This window comes from Drosophila tropicalis, unplaced genomic scaffold, assembly GCF_018151085.1.
Source record: "Drosophila tropicalis isolate 14030-0801.00 unplaced genomic scaffold, ASM1815108v1 contig_1190, whole genome shotgun sequence".
In the NCBI taxonomy this organism is placed as follows: domain Eukaryota; kingdom Metazoa; phylum Arthropoda; class Insecta; order Diptera; family Drosophilidae; genus Drosophila; species Drosophila tropicalis.
In genome coordinates, this window is record NW_027172561.1 from 2,203,877 (window position 1) to 2,221,728 (window position 17,852).

Consider the following 17,852-nt stretch of genomic DNA (forward strand, 5'->3'; position numbering starts at 1 on the left):
TCGAAAATATTTTTGACTAAATTATTCAAATCCTGTGGATAACAAATACAAAGCAAATATAGTTTATTATCAAAGTTATAAGATTCATTAGACTATAATTTCCATCGAGAGCTCAAAATTCGATCGGTTTGGGGAATGTTTGTGGCAACTGCTCGTAAATACATATGTTGATGAGGAGAAGGACTTGGTTGGCTACCTTCAACGGTCAGATCCTAGTCCAAATCAAGCATGAGGGTACGAACCCTTTGGTGGTCTTTAAATTAAGAAAAGTTCCCAGTATTTGCAGCATTAAAATACATGTTTTCTTCGTTTTCTTGAGTTTTTCTTTAATTTTCAAACATTTGAATGCATTTTCTTTTTTATCGTGTTTTTGTTTTGGTTTTGTCGTTTTAGCTAGGTTTTGAAATTGTTTGTCTGCGCTTAATTCATAATGATATTGCATATGCCACGAATTTGTATGTTGGCCTTGGTTGATTTTTGTTTGTTTATCTCATTGCTTACATTTTACGAAATAGGTTTTACTTTTCACTTCTTTCTTGCACACAATTAGAAAGAAAAATGATAATAATATTTATATGTGTATGTCTATATATACTTATAAATATGGCAAATCAAATGAAAATCAAAGTGTTTTGCATTTTAAATAATGTGCACATTTTGCTTTTTGTGTTCTTGTCTCTGTCTCTGTCTTTGTGTTTTCTTATTGAGGTGTGTCTGTGTGTGGGTGTGAATGTGTGTGGGTGTGGGTGAATATGTTTTAATTCTACTCTTTTTTGTTTTTAATGTTTAACATTAATTTGCTCTTCTTACAATTCTGTTGTTCATCACCTTCAGTTGGTTGATTTCTTTTCTATTTGTTGCACTTTAATACACTTCAATTGCTTTTGGTTGTTGTTGTTGTTGTTGATGTTGTTGATCGTCCTTCTGTCCTTCTAGCCCCGCGTTTAGATCTTTTTGTCTTGCTAAGCTAACTACTACTGTAATAGATGTTCATTCTTTCTTAATGCAATGATGGTCGTCGTTTTTTAGTTATTGCTTTTATTTGTTTTAAGTATGTCAAAAGTTATACTGTTTAGTTGTTGTTGGTCGCACATGTTTCGCATTGGCTTGTTTTGTTGTTAGTTGTATCTGTGTTGTTGTTGTTGTTGTTGTTCTTGTGTGGTTGTCGTTTGCCTTTTTTAACTGTTTTGGTTTTTTTTGTTTAGTTTGTTTTTGTGTTTTTTCTTTTTTTGCATTTTATCACAGCTTTCACTTCATTTGTTGCTCCTTTTTTTGTTTGTTTTTTCTTTTGTTTCATAACTTTTTGTTTAAGCATAACTTGCAATATACATGTGTATATATGTTCGATATATATATATATATACATATATATATATATATATATATATATATATATATATAATGTTCTTATCGCTTGATGTTGACATTTGACAATTGATTTAATTCATTTCTTATATATATTAACATGCTTCATCTTTATCTCTTTGTTTGTTTTGTTGCCTGCAGACATACGATATACAAATACGATATACGATATATGTATGTGTTAGCATTACTAACTAAGTAGTAGTACATGTGGAATGATTTACATAAATTGTTGCTTTTGGTTTACTTTGCTTTCATATTTCTTACGCTCCAGCCCTTTTTTTCAAATTTAAATACAATAAATGGCATATAAAATATATATATACATATATATATATATTGAGATTGATGATATTTACATATATGTATATATATAAATGTAACTTGTTGCTTGCAATTTTTGTTTGTTTGTTTGGAAGTTACAAATAAAGTAAAGGGATAAAAAATTAATACTTCCTTTTGCATTTGATTGTAACTCATATATATATAATAATTAGTTATACATAATTGATCGAACAGTTATAGTTGGCTTAGCAATTTGGAAAATTCAAGTTAACTACAATATATTTTGCCCTTTTTTGGGGGTTCTTCGTCGACACACCATGCAACAGATTCAACTTTAAATTCTTTGTTTTTGGTTTTTTTTTTTTTTGCTTTTTTTTTTTTTGTTTTGCCGAACTAACAACTTTTTGAGATATTAAGGCAGTATCTTTTGACTCCATTAGAGAGTCTTTGTATTCCAAATCACATGATCTATCTATCTAACCTGATTCAAGTTCTTTTCACGTCGAGCAATTTTTATATAATTATTAGTGACAAAGGAACAAAACGTAAGTTTAAAAGCTGTTTAAGTCCTTTGAATTGCACTAAATAAATGTTCATTTGACTAACTAGAAGAATTTGTCGGTGTAAATTATACTTGTTACACACGAACCAAGTATTATTTAAATCAATGAGAAAACTGAGTATGAGTAAGAACTTAAAATTGGATACTTGAATCTAATTACAATTTCTTCATTATTTTTGAAAATTGTTGCAACTGAACTCCATTAATCCTAGTCAAAGATAAAATGGGGATTATGTTCATTAACCACTTAATATCTATTTTAATTTAAAAACAAAACTTGGCTTAATCGGAAACTTGGAATTACAATTTTTGCTTCTATTCTATTGTCAGACAAAGATAGATAAATCTTAACAAAAAAGTAGACAGAAAAAAACACAAATTCGGCGTGAATCTTTAGATGTTAACATTTGCTCTCTATTAAAAATATTCTCATACTTGTTGCATAGTGTAATTTAGAAAGAGAGAGATAGAGAGAGAGAGAGAGAGCAGCGCATAATTCGATTTTCAAATTTGCTTTTTCAAATGTCAATTACATTCAATTTCTTTTTGTGTGATTTCTTGGAAGCAGCATGACACTTTTTTTTTGTTTTTATCACATTTTGTTGGTTGCTGTTGTTGTTGTTTGTTTCTTTGTTGTTGTTTTGTATGTGCTAGACTTAAATTAATTATACAATTGCTGTTTACTTTTGTTGTTGTTGTTACTGCTGCTATATATGTATTTGCTTTTAGCTGCACTTTGTTTCGTTTTTTTTTTTTTTTTTTTTTTATTTTTACATTCTATAATCATATTATATTTAGATTGCTTCATTTTCCATTCGTGTTTTGCGTTACAGTTTACAAATTAATATTCGCCTATTATGAAATTTGTAACAAAAAAAAAAAAAAAAAGAACATAGATTAATACAAATTATTACATACATACAAACACACATATATGTATACACAGTTATGTGGTAAATTAATTGAATAGTAGAGTAGTTATACGAGTTGTTGTTATCTTTTGTTGGTTGTTGTTGTTATTTGAGATCGATCGCATAATCCTTTTTGGCCAAAGAACTCGCCAATGTGCTATATATGTATGTGCTCTTAGTCCGTTTTGCCATTTCGTCTGTTCCCTTCAACGGGGGGCCACACAACATAGTAAAACTTTTGTTATCATTCAGTCTTTTGTTTAAATAGAATTCTAAATTTGAGCAATATAACATCATAATACATTGTATATAATGTACATACATAGGCATATACATGCATACATATATGTATGTATGTATATCTTGTGTTATTTGTTGTTTCATTTCTTTTGTTTTTGTTTTCGTTTTTGCTTTCTAAATGCTCAAATTATGTTTGTGTGTGTGTGTGTGTGATGTTCAGGTACCATTGTTGTTAATGTTGTTGTTGTTTCTATTGTTGTTGTTGTCTCCAGTAGACGGCAAAAAGGGAAGTGACTTTGAGCGGCGGCGGTTACTTGGCAAGTTCTTTGGCCATATACATATGTACATACATACATCTTTTTTTCTGCTGCGTTTTGTGCAAACATTGTACATACATACATAAATCGAATATATGTACATAAACATATATGTATATATATTGTACATAGTTGTATAACTTAATAATGCCTGTGCTAAAAAATACTCAAAAAATGTTTTTTTTGTTTTGTTTTTGGCTTGTGCCTGTTTTTGTTGTTGGTTTTTTGTTTTTGATGTTGTTTAACGTATGCCGACTCACAGACACACACGCACATACACACGACAAATGCACAAACGAATGGCAGCAATTCTTTTTACTCTCATGCTTCTACATATGTACATACATACAGATATTTCTAATTATGACTATGCCTTTTTCTACCATTGGATCTACTCTTTACCGAGATAATTCTTTTTCGTCTAATTATAAATTCCCACATACATATATGATTGCAAAATTTGGCATGCAGGTTTCACTTTAAGCGTACAACTAAGCCAATCATTTAAAATCTAGATTCGTTTATCGAAAAAGTTTAAACAAAATATTATAAGAAATCGTTTTACAAATTAGATGTCGAACGAAGAGTTTTTCTTCGAAATGTTTGCACTTTTTGTAATATAATACTTTCTGATTGGACTTTATATGGAAGCAGATTTTTAGATGAACAAATTAACGTATCGAATTTTAAACTAAACTCGGTATTCTACACATATGTATATAGTTTTGTGATCTATTGGAAGTAACTGCAATTTAGGTTAACTGTAAAGATAAACGTAAACTTTTCTTCTTATTGGGATTTACACTAGGATTTGATAATGTGTGTGTGAGTGTGTGTTTCTGTGCGTATGTGTGGGGGGTATACATTTGGATAGGCGTTTGTGTGTGCTATAATTTTGCTGGTATTGTTGTTGTTAATATCACTTAAAACTTTACAAAAGGCGGCGCTTTACATTTGCTTTTGTTGTTTGTTGGTTGTTATCACAATTTAGCGCCAAGCTTCATCATCATCATTATCATTTTCTTTTACTACATTCTTGCTATTTCTCTTCATCATCATTTCTCCTTTTCACATTATACACAATATTACAAAAAAGTTTAACAATTTGTGCCAATTGATTTTTGAGCAAACAATTTGACATTGGTCGTAGTTTTTTTTTTTTGTTTTTGGTTTTAAAAACATTTTTGTTTTCAACATGTTTTTTGTTTTGTTTAACTTAGCTAACTAGACAATTTGCTTAACAATTTGTTTCATTCATGTTGTTGTCATTTGTGTGATTTGTATTTTTGTTTTTGTTTCTTTTGGTTGCTGTTGTTGCCATTGTTGTTGCTTGTTGTCATTGTTGTTAATGTTGTTGTTGTTGTCACACACATTTGAATCACAGTTGTTGTTGCTTATAAAATGATGTTTTTCTCTAGCAGGTCAACACATTTTTTGCACACATTTTCTTTTTGCTTTATAATATCTGATTTTTGTTTTCGTTTTCTTTTTTTACATTTTCTTAATAAGATTTTAAATGTGAAGTGCTCAAGTCTTTCATTCTATTCCTATTCTGGTTCCTGTTCACGTTTTGTATTTTCTTTCTTTCTTTATTCTGTTCCCCCCTAATAGACCAAAATTACAACCAAAACAAATGGAAAATAGAAAACAAAAACTGTATAAGGTCAATAAAATTGTAAAATGATTCTTTCTCAAGTAGCAAATTCTCTGTTAACAAATAAAAAATAATATTAACAATAAAATTCTATACAAATAATGGTTGCCAATTAGCTAAAATTCTTGTTCTTGTTTTTTTTTTCTTGTTTTGTTTTCACTTTCTGTTTGCTTTGCTTGCGTTTTGCATAAAATCGATAAATCGTTTTCGTTTTAAACTAAATACAAAAGATGAAATTGGATTAATTTTTCTTCTTCTTTTGTTTCTTAAAGTCTTTGCTTAAATTTTGTAAGAGTTTCTCATTATCAGTTTTTTGTGTGTTTTCTTATCTCTTTTTTTTTGTTTTGTTTTCTTCTTTTTTTTTTAGCTACGTATGTAATTAATTTTCTATAATTATGCGTCATGATAATTGCTGTGTTTTTTTTTTTTTTCTTTTTTTAGTGATTCCTTAAATCCTGGCGTAGCAATTCGTAGACAAATTGATCGCAAACCTCATAGTCGACAGGACCATAGTCAAGCGATGGTGGCAGTTTGTCCGTGCTAATGGGTGCCCACTGTTGATCCAGTAACGTGCAGATTTCCTATTAGAAAAATAAGAATCAAATGTTTACAGAGTTACAAGAGGGCAAAACGGTTCAACAGATGCATATCTCTCATGAGAGGAACTGAATATTGACTTGAATAATTTAAAAAAATAGAAAATAGTTATTGAAATAATCTAGTTTCAGAGAACCCTATGGAAGCGTTTAATACTCACCTCATTGAAGGCATTTAAGGCGGTCGCACTGGACCAATCGATCATGGATACCTCCAGACGTTTCAATTGTCTACCTCGAAGCCTGGCAATACCCAACAGATTGTGCGGATCCATTACATAGCCGTGCACCACTATTTCCTCAAGCTGTTTGCAACGCCAGGCCATCATAACGAATGGGTCCTGTCGCATGAAACTGTGCCGTGTGAAATCCATGCGATTATTGGAATGCTTATAGGCCGAATCAATATAATATATGCTACGCAGCGTATCACTATTATGCACTGACATCCAGTCCAAGGCCTCAGCATTCATGTACTCACAGAAGAGTAACCGGACATCGGTTACGGGCATATTGCGTCGCAATATACGCATCTGGAGCAATTCAATTGCCTCATAAGCATAGACCAAAGTAAGCACCAGCCGGATACTATTGAAATGGGCTGCGAAATTCGCCCAAGCTGTCTCCGAGACAACAGCCTGCTGCTCCTCATTGCTATCCAGACCATGGACAACAATTAGAAATTTACTCAGGGGCAGCACTTGAATGGTGTGCAACAAATCATCACTTAGTGTATCATAATCCAGAGATAGCACATGCAAGGCAGCACATTTCTGCATTAAAGTTGTATCCAGCGTTAAGATGGGATAATGACTAGGATCATATTTAATGCTCGCCAAAGTTAGTTGTCTTAACTCCTGAGGCTTGCCCATGGCTTTCAAAAAATCCTGACCATAGTATGTCAGAGCCTCAATGGCACCCAAATCCAGTATCTGGCATGATTGACGCTTGCGCCCTAAAAATAGCTTTAACGGCTCAACAAAGCATCTAAGAACAGATGGAGAGAGAAGAAATATAAAGAGAAGATTTATTTATAGACTCAAATGCAATGCAAATACATACATATATGTATCTATGTATGTGCATGGGTTTCAAGGGCAACTTACTGTTCTATGGCCACCAAATGTTCACTATGCATACTCCCAGCGGCCACAAGGCCAACATTGTGGGTTTGGAAACGCAAGGCCTGGATGTTATCACAGCGTGCCACTCTATATATAAACATAGTTAGTAAACTGACAATTGACCGTGAATGGAATTACTTACTTGTACAGTAGCCGTCGAATTTTCTGTATGTGAAAAGCATTATGAAAATCGAAGACTATGACCAGCTCTTTGGCCAAATTGGCCATACTACGATGGAAGAACGCCAATTGATCATCGTGTGCCACATCAAGTTGAAAGCGAAAGTTCTTAAAGTAACTGAAAGATGCAAATATAAAAAAGAAATAAATAACATATGTAGGTACATAATTGTAATTGCATTTCTCTAGCTCTATCTCTCTCTATCTGTCTCTTTCTGTGTGTATTCAAGGTGAAAAGTGCCAACAGAGCAAACATATTGCTTCACTTCACTTCGATTTGTTGCTTTCCTTTGTCTTGTCTTATGTCTTGTTTTATTGCACTTTTATAAAAATGATTTCTTGCCCCCTGCCAAAAGTAGCAAACAAAAGAAAGCTGGCTCGAAATTCATATACCCTAGACATTCCTGGTATTAGCACTTTTTAATTATGAAATCTATGGGAAAACAGTTTTTATATTTTTTAAATTATACGACACATTATTGGATAGAATATTTGACATGTTATTAATAAATACTTCCTTTCTTTAGAATAGAATGATTATACATAAATTACCAAACTTCCGATTGACCAATTGGTTGGAAAACGAGACATAAACAAAATATAAATTTAACATTTTTTTCCAAATAATACTGCTTAAAATTCTAATTTTCAAAAAACCAAGAAAATATCAATTTTAAAATTGTTTTAAAGTAATTTCAATGAAAAATGTTTTGGCCTAAGAAAAATATTTGTGAACGTTTAGCTAAAAAGTGTTTAATACCCTTAAGTGAGAGTATAGAAAGCAAAACAAACGCCCCCGCCTCTTCGGAAACTCTCGAACAGCTGTGCGTCACCCAACAGCAGCAGCAGGAGGTCCCCTCTCGTTCTCTTTCTCTCACTCTCACCGTCTTTCGACACAACCAGCAATCTTTCGCAACTCTCTCTCTCTCTTCACCTCCTCCTTTACCCACTTCTTCCATGTGTTGTCAATGCCAACAATGTTTTTGTTTTTGCTTTTCTTTATTTTCTTTAATTTTTTTTTCTTTTTGTTTTACTGTTTCTTCGAGACGCAAATACAAAACACACGCACACATACACACAGAGAAACAAACAAATAAATACAGAGACGTAAAGACGCTGCTATTGCTGCCAGGTAGAATTCTAAATATTACTTACCGTTTTTGAAATAGACATTGCCGCCAGAAAAAGCAGACACTTGACGCTGATCTTCGGGAAACTGGATCCAGATAATCAAAAATTTGAGTTAATGCCACCGCTGGTAGGGAATACCATTGTGGTTGGCTTAAATTCATAACTCTTAACTTCGACTGGTTATCGTATTTGTATTATTCGCAGGAGTTGCCGTTGCCTAATACACGCACAAACACACACACACAGAATGGATTACAACTTCACCAGCACCGAAAAATTGCTTAACTTGGGAGGGGAAAAAAACTGAAAATTATATTGAATTTATTTTACTTCGATTTTAACAGCAAAAATTCGTCGTCATTTAGATGTCCGTTAAGATAGCGTTATAATGCACCTTTGTGAAACTTACGACAAGGTAGCGGTGTAATTCGTTTGCTTTTTGAAACGCTGGAATGGAAACAAGGCACGATTGGAGAATTGGGAGATGTTTTGTAGAGTGCAAAATTATGATCAGGGGAGTGTAACTCACAGGATTAACGGTATTTGGTCTATTATACAATTAGTTTTTAGTATTGGTTTTCCTAATTAAATAATTTAGATTTCTTCAATATCACAAATGAAGAAAAGCAAAGTGAATTGTCGCTGATTCTAATAATCTGTTGGTTATAGTGAACTTTATGTGAAAACAAACTGTTGATCAAGTAAACTAGAACTATTTCTATGGTATTAATTAAATTAAATTTAATTAAATGTTAAGTTCACAAATGTATATAAATGAATGAATGAAAATAACATATAATACATTACACAATGTCTTTGAACATATTTAGTAAAGCAAGCACCGGAGAACTTGTCTAAATGCTACAAACAAAAAGGCATTTTTTTAATTCAAAATTTCCACCCCAATATAACATGTTGTTTGCAAGCTGCATATTAAGAATATTGAAGAATTTATATTCGAAGATCAAATATGTTGGAAAGTTGATTCTTACGCCTTATCGGAGCCAGAATGAGTGTTGGGAATATATACTGTATTGCTTGTAAATGCCCTTGTGTGTTTAGACATCCAAAATATTTAGAAATTCGTGAAACTCATTATTATGTGAATTATTAAATGTTAAAAAGTTATCGCTTGTGTTGTGTGAATATGTGTTGAATCTTCTATAAACTGCACGATTTTATATGGTGTTATCAAACAGAAGACACGACAAATGTCATCCATTTACGAATGTACATATGTATGTATATGTACACGGTTTGGGTAAATATTTTCGTCCCAGTCCCATTGTTTCAAATGTAAAACTAACTGTTGACCATGAACTGTTGCGCTTAACAGTACACTGTTAAATCAGCAGCAGCACCCACACAAACATACACACATAAACACACACACACACACACATGCAAACATAGGAAGCACAGACACACGCGCGCAGAAAACAACAACAAACAACCCACAAACTGGTGACTTTTGTTTAATATAATTTTTTTTATTGCGTGTTTTACAATTTACGCCTTTTACAGCCCACCCACCAAGCGCAAAAGCAACAACAAAAATACACCAAAAGCTCTCTCTATGAACATTTCCTGCCCTGGAATCAGATGTAAGTTTCGTGTAACCCTTTGGGACAGATTTGCTTTGTCTTTGTCTTTAAAAATTTTGCTTTTTGCGACTTGAAAGAAGTGACAACAATAACAAAGGTCTCTACATGTTTTTTTTTTTTTTAATTTTCTAATATTTTGTTTTCTCTTTTTAGAACATATATAAACGATGTCTTGGTTTAGTCCCTGGGACGGGTTAAAGACAAAGACATGCCGATATTTGCTCCAGCGATATTTGGGTCAATTCTTTGAAAACAATCTAAATTTGGAGCAACTGAAAGTGGATCTCTATAATGGGAAAGCTGTCGTTAAGGATATTTCCCTCAAAGTGAATGCCTTCAATGATCTCTTTGAGGATCAAGGCTGGGCCTTTGAAGTGGTATCTGGGCATATTGGTTGCCTCAGTGTCGTAGTGCCATGGAATGCTCTAATGACGAACGACAGTTCATTGGAGATATCAGATTTAACAATAACATTAAGGCCCGTAACCCGTTTACAAAGTGGTACCACAATGCTGGAATCGATGTGGTCATCGGTAAGCAGTTCCATGCAAATGGCCGAAGAATGCATGAAACAGGTGGATGATGATGTACCATTTCATAATCCTAATAACGCCCTAATTGGCCTTGAGAAATTTGCAGAGACAATTGATAATGTGCTCAATCGTATAAATGCCAAACTAACCAATACAACACTAAATATTGAGTACGTGCTGCCGAATTCGGCCAGAAAGTTGATTATCTCCTTCAAGGCTAATCATTTGGATTATAAAAATAAAACTGGATACGAACAGCCATCCAGAAGCAGCAGTGCCAGTGATAATCCTAGGAATAGGCATAGAAATCACAGCAATAGTGATGACGACAATGGAGACGGAGGGCATCGGGACGATAGTCACGACGAATATGATGATGATGATGATGGGAGAAATGTTGAGCCAGATGACAATCATTTCAATGCATTACCCATGATTGCAAAGCACAATCTAGTTATAAAGGGTCTCAGCATACACACATCGGAGACAATTGACTACGATGACGATTGTTGTCCGACCCGATATGGGCAATTGTGTAAAATTGTTGAGTTCAATGGTTCGCAGAACATACAGATTAGCATAAAGCAGACAGAGAATATTATTGGACCGAAAATCAATCTAGAGATAATACTAGATGATATATTTTTTATGCTAACGCCGCGACAAATACATCTATTCATTGAATTCTCGAAGGGATTCACCAAAGAGCGTCCTAAAGATCAGTTAATGAAGAAATGTCGCACCATAAAGCCGCAACCACAGTCGCATCAGGCGCCGAATGAATATCCAAACAGTAAAATGACTGGAATATTGGGACAAAATGTTGAATGGTCATCAGAGGCTCATCTAGATGACTATTCCACATATTCAACCTACAACAAAACATCAGCCATGAGTACGGCAACAAGTCGAAATACCTATGGTACGAGAGGTGGTCGTAAAATGTGTGAATCGATTGCCTCCTCGTCCAATAGTATGCTAACATCGTGCACAAATGCTCAAACCGAAATTGGCTATGCAGAGACATCGGGTGAAATATTGAAGTTTAAAATTCAAATATCCCAAATCTATGGATTGGCTTTACATAATGATATTCTAATAACGACTACAGCGAATATTGATGACTATAGGATCATATTCGATCCATCTAGTTATGACCGATATGTGGATATAGCCGATAATTATTTTTTAAGCACATCATCATCATCAGCCACCGGACAGATTGTCACAGATCACACAAAACGTTTGCCGCTGCAAAATCAAAATTATTTATTTGTCAAGGCTTCACCGATCATTATAAATGGCAATCAGCAAAGATATTGCCAGGAATTGACATCGAAAACAACATTATCCGCCACAATGGTCGATCTGTGTGAGGTTCTGGACAATCAAATGGATCATCTTATACTTTTCGATAGGCGAAAGAATTGTCCCGATGGCTATCACATACGTCCTGAAATCGTACTAACCCAGAGCTCATCGTTTTTGTACAAACAGAATTCTAATCGTTGCACAAATAAATTGGAATGCATATTCGATGAATGCACCACCGATCTAGATATATCGATATATGATCGTCTAAGCGCACTATTTGGCAGATCACCATTTGTGCAAGGTTCGAATGCGAACGAAATTCTTCTAGACGAGGCTAATCAAACGGAATTGTATATTAAATGTGAGCTATTAAAGCTTCAACTACGATTCCCCATAGTCGATGGTCGATCGGAGCAAGATCCACAGAAAATTCCATGGTGGAAGAAGAATGTGCGCAAAGATTTTCTAGCCCTCGAGCTACGAAATGTTTTAGTTAATTTAACAACAAATATAAGCATCAATGCGGATGAAATTGATGCCTTTTACTGTGAGACCGATGATATGCGAAATGCTGTGCATTTGGCCAAGTGTAAGCAGCGTGCAATAAATGCGAATAGAAAAATACGCATAGATATATTTCAATTGGAATCCAATAACAATGATATGATGATAAATAATAAGAGAAAACCGAAACGTAAATCACCATTTAGTTCAAAATGTCCATTTGGCTACACATCGAATGTTGAGGGTCTGGAAGGTCATACAGAGAAGACGGATTCGTTTCTGCCCGGCGAAACGGAGGAGGTTAATGATTTCTGTGACAGTTGCACACAGTCGTCCAAGTTAAAAATTGAAGCGTATATTCCACAAACAAAAATTGTCTTGCAATCGAAGAAGATCTATGAAATAATCTATAATCGTTTGAATGGTGATCTATTTATGTGGGAGCCGCGATCACCCTATTACGAGGAGACCCCTGAGGAGGAACAACAAGGACATGGTACTCGGGGGAATGCAGAAAATTTATGTTCAAGTGCCATAGATGATTATGAGGAGAGAAATATATTATTAAGTACAAGTACATTGGAGAGTAGCATCTACTTTTCAATGGCAGAACCCACATTGCCACAGTCATCATCATCATGTTCATCGTCAGGTCGAGCAGGAGCAGGGGCTGGTGCGACGGATCCTACTTTAAAGAAGATCAAACCCCGGGATGATGCCTTCTCATTTGAGGCAATCATTGAGGAAGGCTGCCTAATTTTATTTGCCCCAGTACGTGACTCGGATAATGTTGTGGGCAAATTTCAAATCAATTTGAAAGAACTGAAACTATTCACAGTCACTGGTTTGAATAATGACAAAAATTTGGGATATTTTTGCATACAATTGAAGCAAATTGAGGCATTGCATTGCGGTAACACTTCCATACAGGATGTCCATTTGGCGTGGAGTGATCAAATTGATCCCAATCTAATGCCAACCATTTATAATTATCCGCAAGTTCATCATAGTTCGTCGAATAAGCGTCAAGAGGTTCTATCGATTGTGGCAGAGATTAAAAAGCAACCCGAGAAGCGCATCAAACGAATGAAAATGTCGTTTGGAATAAATGGTGCCATCTTGAGGCATAATCCTGCCTATTCGGAACACATTTGGCTTAATCAATTGATCGATTTTATGGATGTCACTGATTATCCGATTGAGGCTTATGAACCATATGCCTTGGTGTCGGAAATTCAACTCCATGTCTGGAATGCCGCCATCGATTATCGTCCAAAGTTCTTTACTTATCGAGCTTTCATTGATATTGGCTATTGTACGCTTAGCACAAATATCATATCATCGATGACCGGTTGCACTTTGAGGATCATTGCAGAGGATTGTGTACTTAACATGGGATTAATTGAAGCTGCTGGATCTGGGGAGGATTGCTGTGATATTTTGATACCAGTTTTAAATTTGGGATTACTTAATATTTCGTTTCGTTTGAACGATGACAACAATAGGATACATCCTGCTGTTGATTTGAGATCCTCCATTCACGATATGCATTTACGAACCTGTTATGACTCAGCCGCTGCTTTGGCCCAACTAATTGCATATGTGGCCAATGATAAAGATATCATCTCTATCGATGAAAATACGACCCTTGATGATTCGGACGAGCACTCGTTTAGTGATCCCAAATTGAATGAGAAGGACAATTGTGACCAAACGCAGATACATGTCAATAAACTAATGGCCGAAGCTGTTAAAGATGTCGAAACTATACCGGGAAAACATATTCAAAAGCAATCCAAGCGTGGAGAGGAGGGAATTGAAATATTTTACTTTCCCGATGAGCCAAATGAAAAGCCAGTGGAATATCATAAGAGATCATCGTCATCATCGGTGACATCCCAGTCCCCATTATCGCCCTCAAAGTACAAAACGTTGGAGAATCGAGAGCCAGAAATTTGCAATATATTGGATTTTGAGTCAAATGTTATGCTACAGTCCTATTACAATCAAACGAAATCGCAAATATCCTTGCCCCAAGTCCAGGAGGATTTGGGGGCCTTAACATCGGCCAATTCATCGTTGGAGGAGAAAGATTTTGATATCATACATGATGATGAGATTTTGCCCATGGACAAATTTGGTGTCAAACAAATCTATGTCTCTGAGGATCCTCTACAAATTGTCGATAATCATTTCTGTTTGCCCCACGAGAAAGTGGATTTACTACGTCCACCAGCTAATTTTCCCATTCCTGAGCATAGTTATACGCTATGCGAAATGACCTTCACATGGCATATGTTTGGTGGCAAAGATTTTCCCGATAGAACCGCAAATGAACAATCCAAAATGAAAAAAAATCCAGTAGGTGGTGCTGCTGCTTCTCCGGCTTCTGGTATGTCAGAAACCTATAAATATGGTGTTTCCCAGCCACAAAATGAGTTCGATAAAAAGTCAAAGAAATCGACTTTAAAAGAACCGAAAGGATCAAAGCGAAATATGGATGTTTTGGTCGAAATACAGCTTTCGAAAATTCGCTTCTCCTACGAGATATATCCAACAAATTCCATTTACTCATCGCGACAGGTTTTGCTTATTTCGGAAATCGAGATACGCGATCGTTTGCGTTCATCGGAAATTAATAAATTTCTCTATCATCCGAATATCAATAACATATCACATAAGCCCGATGAAAATATGGTTATTGTCAAGGCATTGAGTATACGACCGAATCCGCAGAAAAATTCAGCTGAAGAATGCTCATTGAGAGTATCAATATTACCCATTAAGCTGAATATAGATCAGGATACATTGCTGTTCCTGGAAGATTTCTTTTCGGCTGTTTTTAAGAACTCAACTGCAACCAGTTCGTCAGGTGGCAGCCCCAAAATGGATAGCAATTCATCAGCGGAACGCGATATGCCTGTAATGTCGGTTAATAAAATACCCGAAGAGTTGGAGGATTCAGAAGTTAAGGAGTTGGTGGAGAGAAATTTAGATGTTCTCATCGATGAGAGTAAAGAGGATAAGGATGCCGTGGAATATGGCGAGGACGCTGCATCGAATGAAGTTAGTCCCGTTTACTTCCGTGAGGTAATTTTCAGTCCAGCTCTGCCCATTTGTTTTGACTATCACGGGCGGAGAATTGAATTGTCCCGTGGTCCCATCACTGGCCTCATAATGGGTCTTGCCCAATTGCAAGGATCGGGCATTTGTCTTCGTGAGATTGTCAATCGTCGTGGTATTCTGGGATGGAATAAACTCTTCGAATATCTATGCAGGGAATGGCTTAAGGATATTAAACGCAATCAATTACCAAACATCTTAAGCGGCATTGGACCAACGAATGCTGTCCTTCAACTATTCCAGGGTGTTTACGATCTCTTCCGTTTGCCCATCGAGCAGTATAACAAGGATGGTCGCATAATACGAGGATTCCAATTGGGTGCACAAAGTTTTACGGCACGTACCGCCTTGGCGGCTCTCGAGATAACATCGAGAATAATTCATCTATTGCAATTTACGGCAGAGACCACATTCGATATGCTGTCGGCTGGACCGTCATTGAAGAAACGCAACACCAAGCATGGTAAGAAGCGGCAGGGACGACCCAAAGATTTGCGCGAGGGTGTTGCGAATGCCTATGCCATTGTCAAGGAGGGCATCAACGATTCGGCCAACACACTTATTGAGGCTGCCATCACTGAACACGATCAAAAGGGCTATAGCGGAGCTGTTGGGGCTGTTGTGCGGCAAATACCACAGCTGGTTGTATGCCCAGCCGTTTTGGCCACACAAGCAACGACTAATATATTGGGAGGAGCCAAAAGTTCTCTTATACCGGAGGCGAAACTAGAGGCGCGGGACAAATGGAAACATGAGTTGCACTAAATGTTACTTTTAGCTTAATGTTTTTAATTTTACATTTTTTCATTTTTTCGGGGTTTATACATATATATATATATATATAGAAATATATACTTATACAAATATTTTTTTATTTTATCAAAAATACTTGTAAATAAACACAAAAATTGATGGAACATGAAGAAGAACTCAAATTCTTTGAGGGCAATGCAAAATAGTTTGGAATAACAATTTTGATTTAGATTTTATTAAGTTTCATAATTTGGTTTCGTTTGTCAAATTTTGGTAATCATCATTAGATACTATATACAAAAAAGGATATATGTGTGGAGTGTGTGGGGGGGACATTGATCACAAATATAGTAGTAGTAGATATACACAGAGACATTATACAAAATAATAGAAATGCCGTAGAGTTGGTGGCGGTCACAAGGTTTCACAAGATTTAAGCGTTTTTTAAACGCATTTCTTTTAGAGGCAGCCGTTTGTTTTCATTATCGACTTAAGAGTTCCTCCTTCTTGTCCTTGCTTTAACTTGTTTGCCACTGCAAAGATAAAGAATCATTAATTAGATATTTCACTAAATGACCACCTGGAGCTGAAAAACAATCAGCTCAGTTGATCCATCTTGAGTAGAAAATAAATAAATCTGTTGTCTCATATTCTTTGATGAAAGTAGCTTTCTCTTTTTATATAGCTTTCTCCCTTCACTTTCTGGACTCTTCATTTTGGCTGTGCTTTTCTTTTAATCTTATGAGACTTAATAACCAAATCCTTACATATGTATGTGTGTAAACCTATCTGAAGAATATCTCACTTTATTTTCTTAACTCTCTATTTCCAGTTTTTTCTATGGAGTTTTTAGTACCTTCTGATTGGATCATCTAATTTATTTGTACTGACTATTCTCTTTGCAAGTAACTAATTCTTCTTGGGTTGAAGTTAATGATTTACAACATTATTACTACGTTAGTCGATAGAATATTATCGTCCCTAAGTGAAACTAGATTTCAACATACTCCAAAAAAAGGAGTTTCGTATCTGTCTACATCTGTAGATCCTGTGAAAACTAAGGATTGGAAAATTTAATTAGTAATTATACCCTTAAAGCGGGACCGTCCTGTCTTTGGCGTGCCGCCTCCGCTTCTCTGCGCTCCAGTTCGGCAGCCCGTTGCTGTTGCTGGCGCACTCTATCCGGATTCTTAACGCCACGGGACTCATTCTCCTGGCGACGTTTTTCGGCTGCCTCCAATTGTTGCTGACGACGCTCCTCCTGAAGTAGGTAAACAAAAGAAACAGTTACTATTCGAAAAAAGCTATTGTTGTTTTTTATTCTTACGGGTGAGGGCATCAGATTTGTACTTTCGGCACTATCGCCGCAACAGGAGAAGCACATGCCCATGATGTGTATGTAGGTGTGTGTGATTTCGGGCTAGAAGTTACTTCAGTATAAACGGAATGACTGGATAGGGCTTCCTTCTGCGCAGCTGTCTTTCGTTTTCTATATTTTGTGGACTTGTTTTGCTGTTGACACTTTGCACAGCTGTTAGGTTACGTGAAGTTAACGTAACGTAATCGTAATCGATAAATTATCGTAATTTTAACATTGTGCCGTTAAATGGTCAGATGTTTTGTTGGTTTCATGCAATGTGCTGTTATACGCAACAG

At 35.4% G+C, this 17,852-nt stretch overlaps 3 protein-coding genes across 3 annotated transcripts; 1 reads left to right on the forward strand and 2 right to left on the reverse strand.

Annotated features, from left to right (window-relative positions):
• Window positions 1-2,598: 2,598 nt before the first annotated feature.
• Window positions 2,599-8,751, reverse strand: LOC137578695 (F-box only protein 33). Its single transcript, XM_068292266.1, has 5 exons — window positions 8,390-8,751; window positions 7,197-7,352; window positions 7,037-7,141; window positions 6,092-6,917; window positions 2,599-5,915 (listed from the first exon to the last, which is right to left on the reverse strand). The coding sequence occupies exons 1-5, from the start codon at window positions 8,524-8,526 to the stop codon at window positions 5,772-5,774; spliced, it is 1,368 nt and encodes a 455-aa protein (XP_068148367.1). The 5' UTR covers window positions 8,527-8,751; the 3' UTR covers window positions 2,599-5,771.
• A 968-nt stretch (window positions 8,752-9,719) lies between these two features.
• Window positions 9,720-16,372, forward strand: Atg2 (Autophagy-related 2). Its single transcript, XM_068292174.1, has 3 exons — window positions 9,720-9,829; window positions 9,890-9,969; window positions 10,123-16,372. Exon 3 carries the CDS (start codon window positions 10,137-10,139, stop codon window positions 16,206-16,208), a length of 6,072 nt encoding a protein of 2,023 aa, XP_068148275.1. The 5' UTR covers window positions 9,720-9,829; window positions 9,890-9,969; window positions 10,123-10,136; the 3' UTR covers window positions 16,209-16,372.
• Window positions 16,373-16,378: 6 nt separating this feature from the next.
• Window positions 16,379-17,734, reverse strand: Svip (small VCP interacting protein). Its single transcript, XM_068292177.1, has 3 exons — window positions 17,524-17,734; window positions 17,287-17,457; window positions 16,379-16,729 (listed from the first exon to the last, which is right to left on the reverse strand). Exons 1-3 carry the CDS (start codon window positions 17,584-17,586, stop codon window positions 16,715-16,717), a joined length of 249 nt encoding a protein of 82 aa, XP_068148278.1. The 5' UTR covers window positions 17,587-17,734; the 3' UTR covers window positions 16,379-16,714.
• Between the last annotated feature and the right edge of the window lie 118 nt (window positions 17,735-17,852).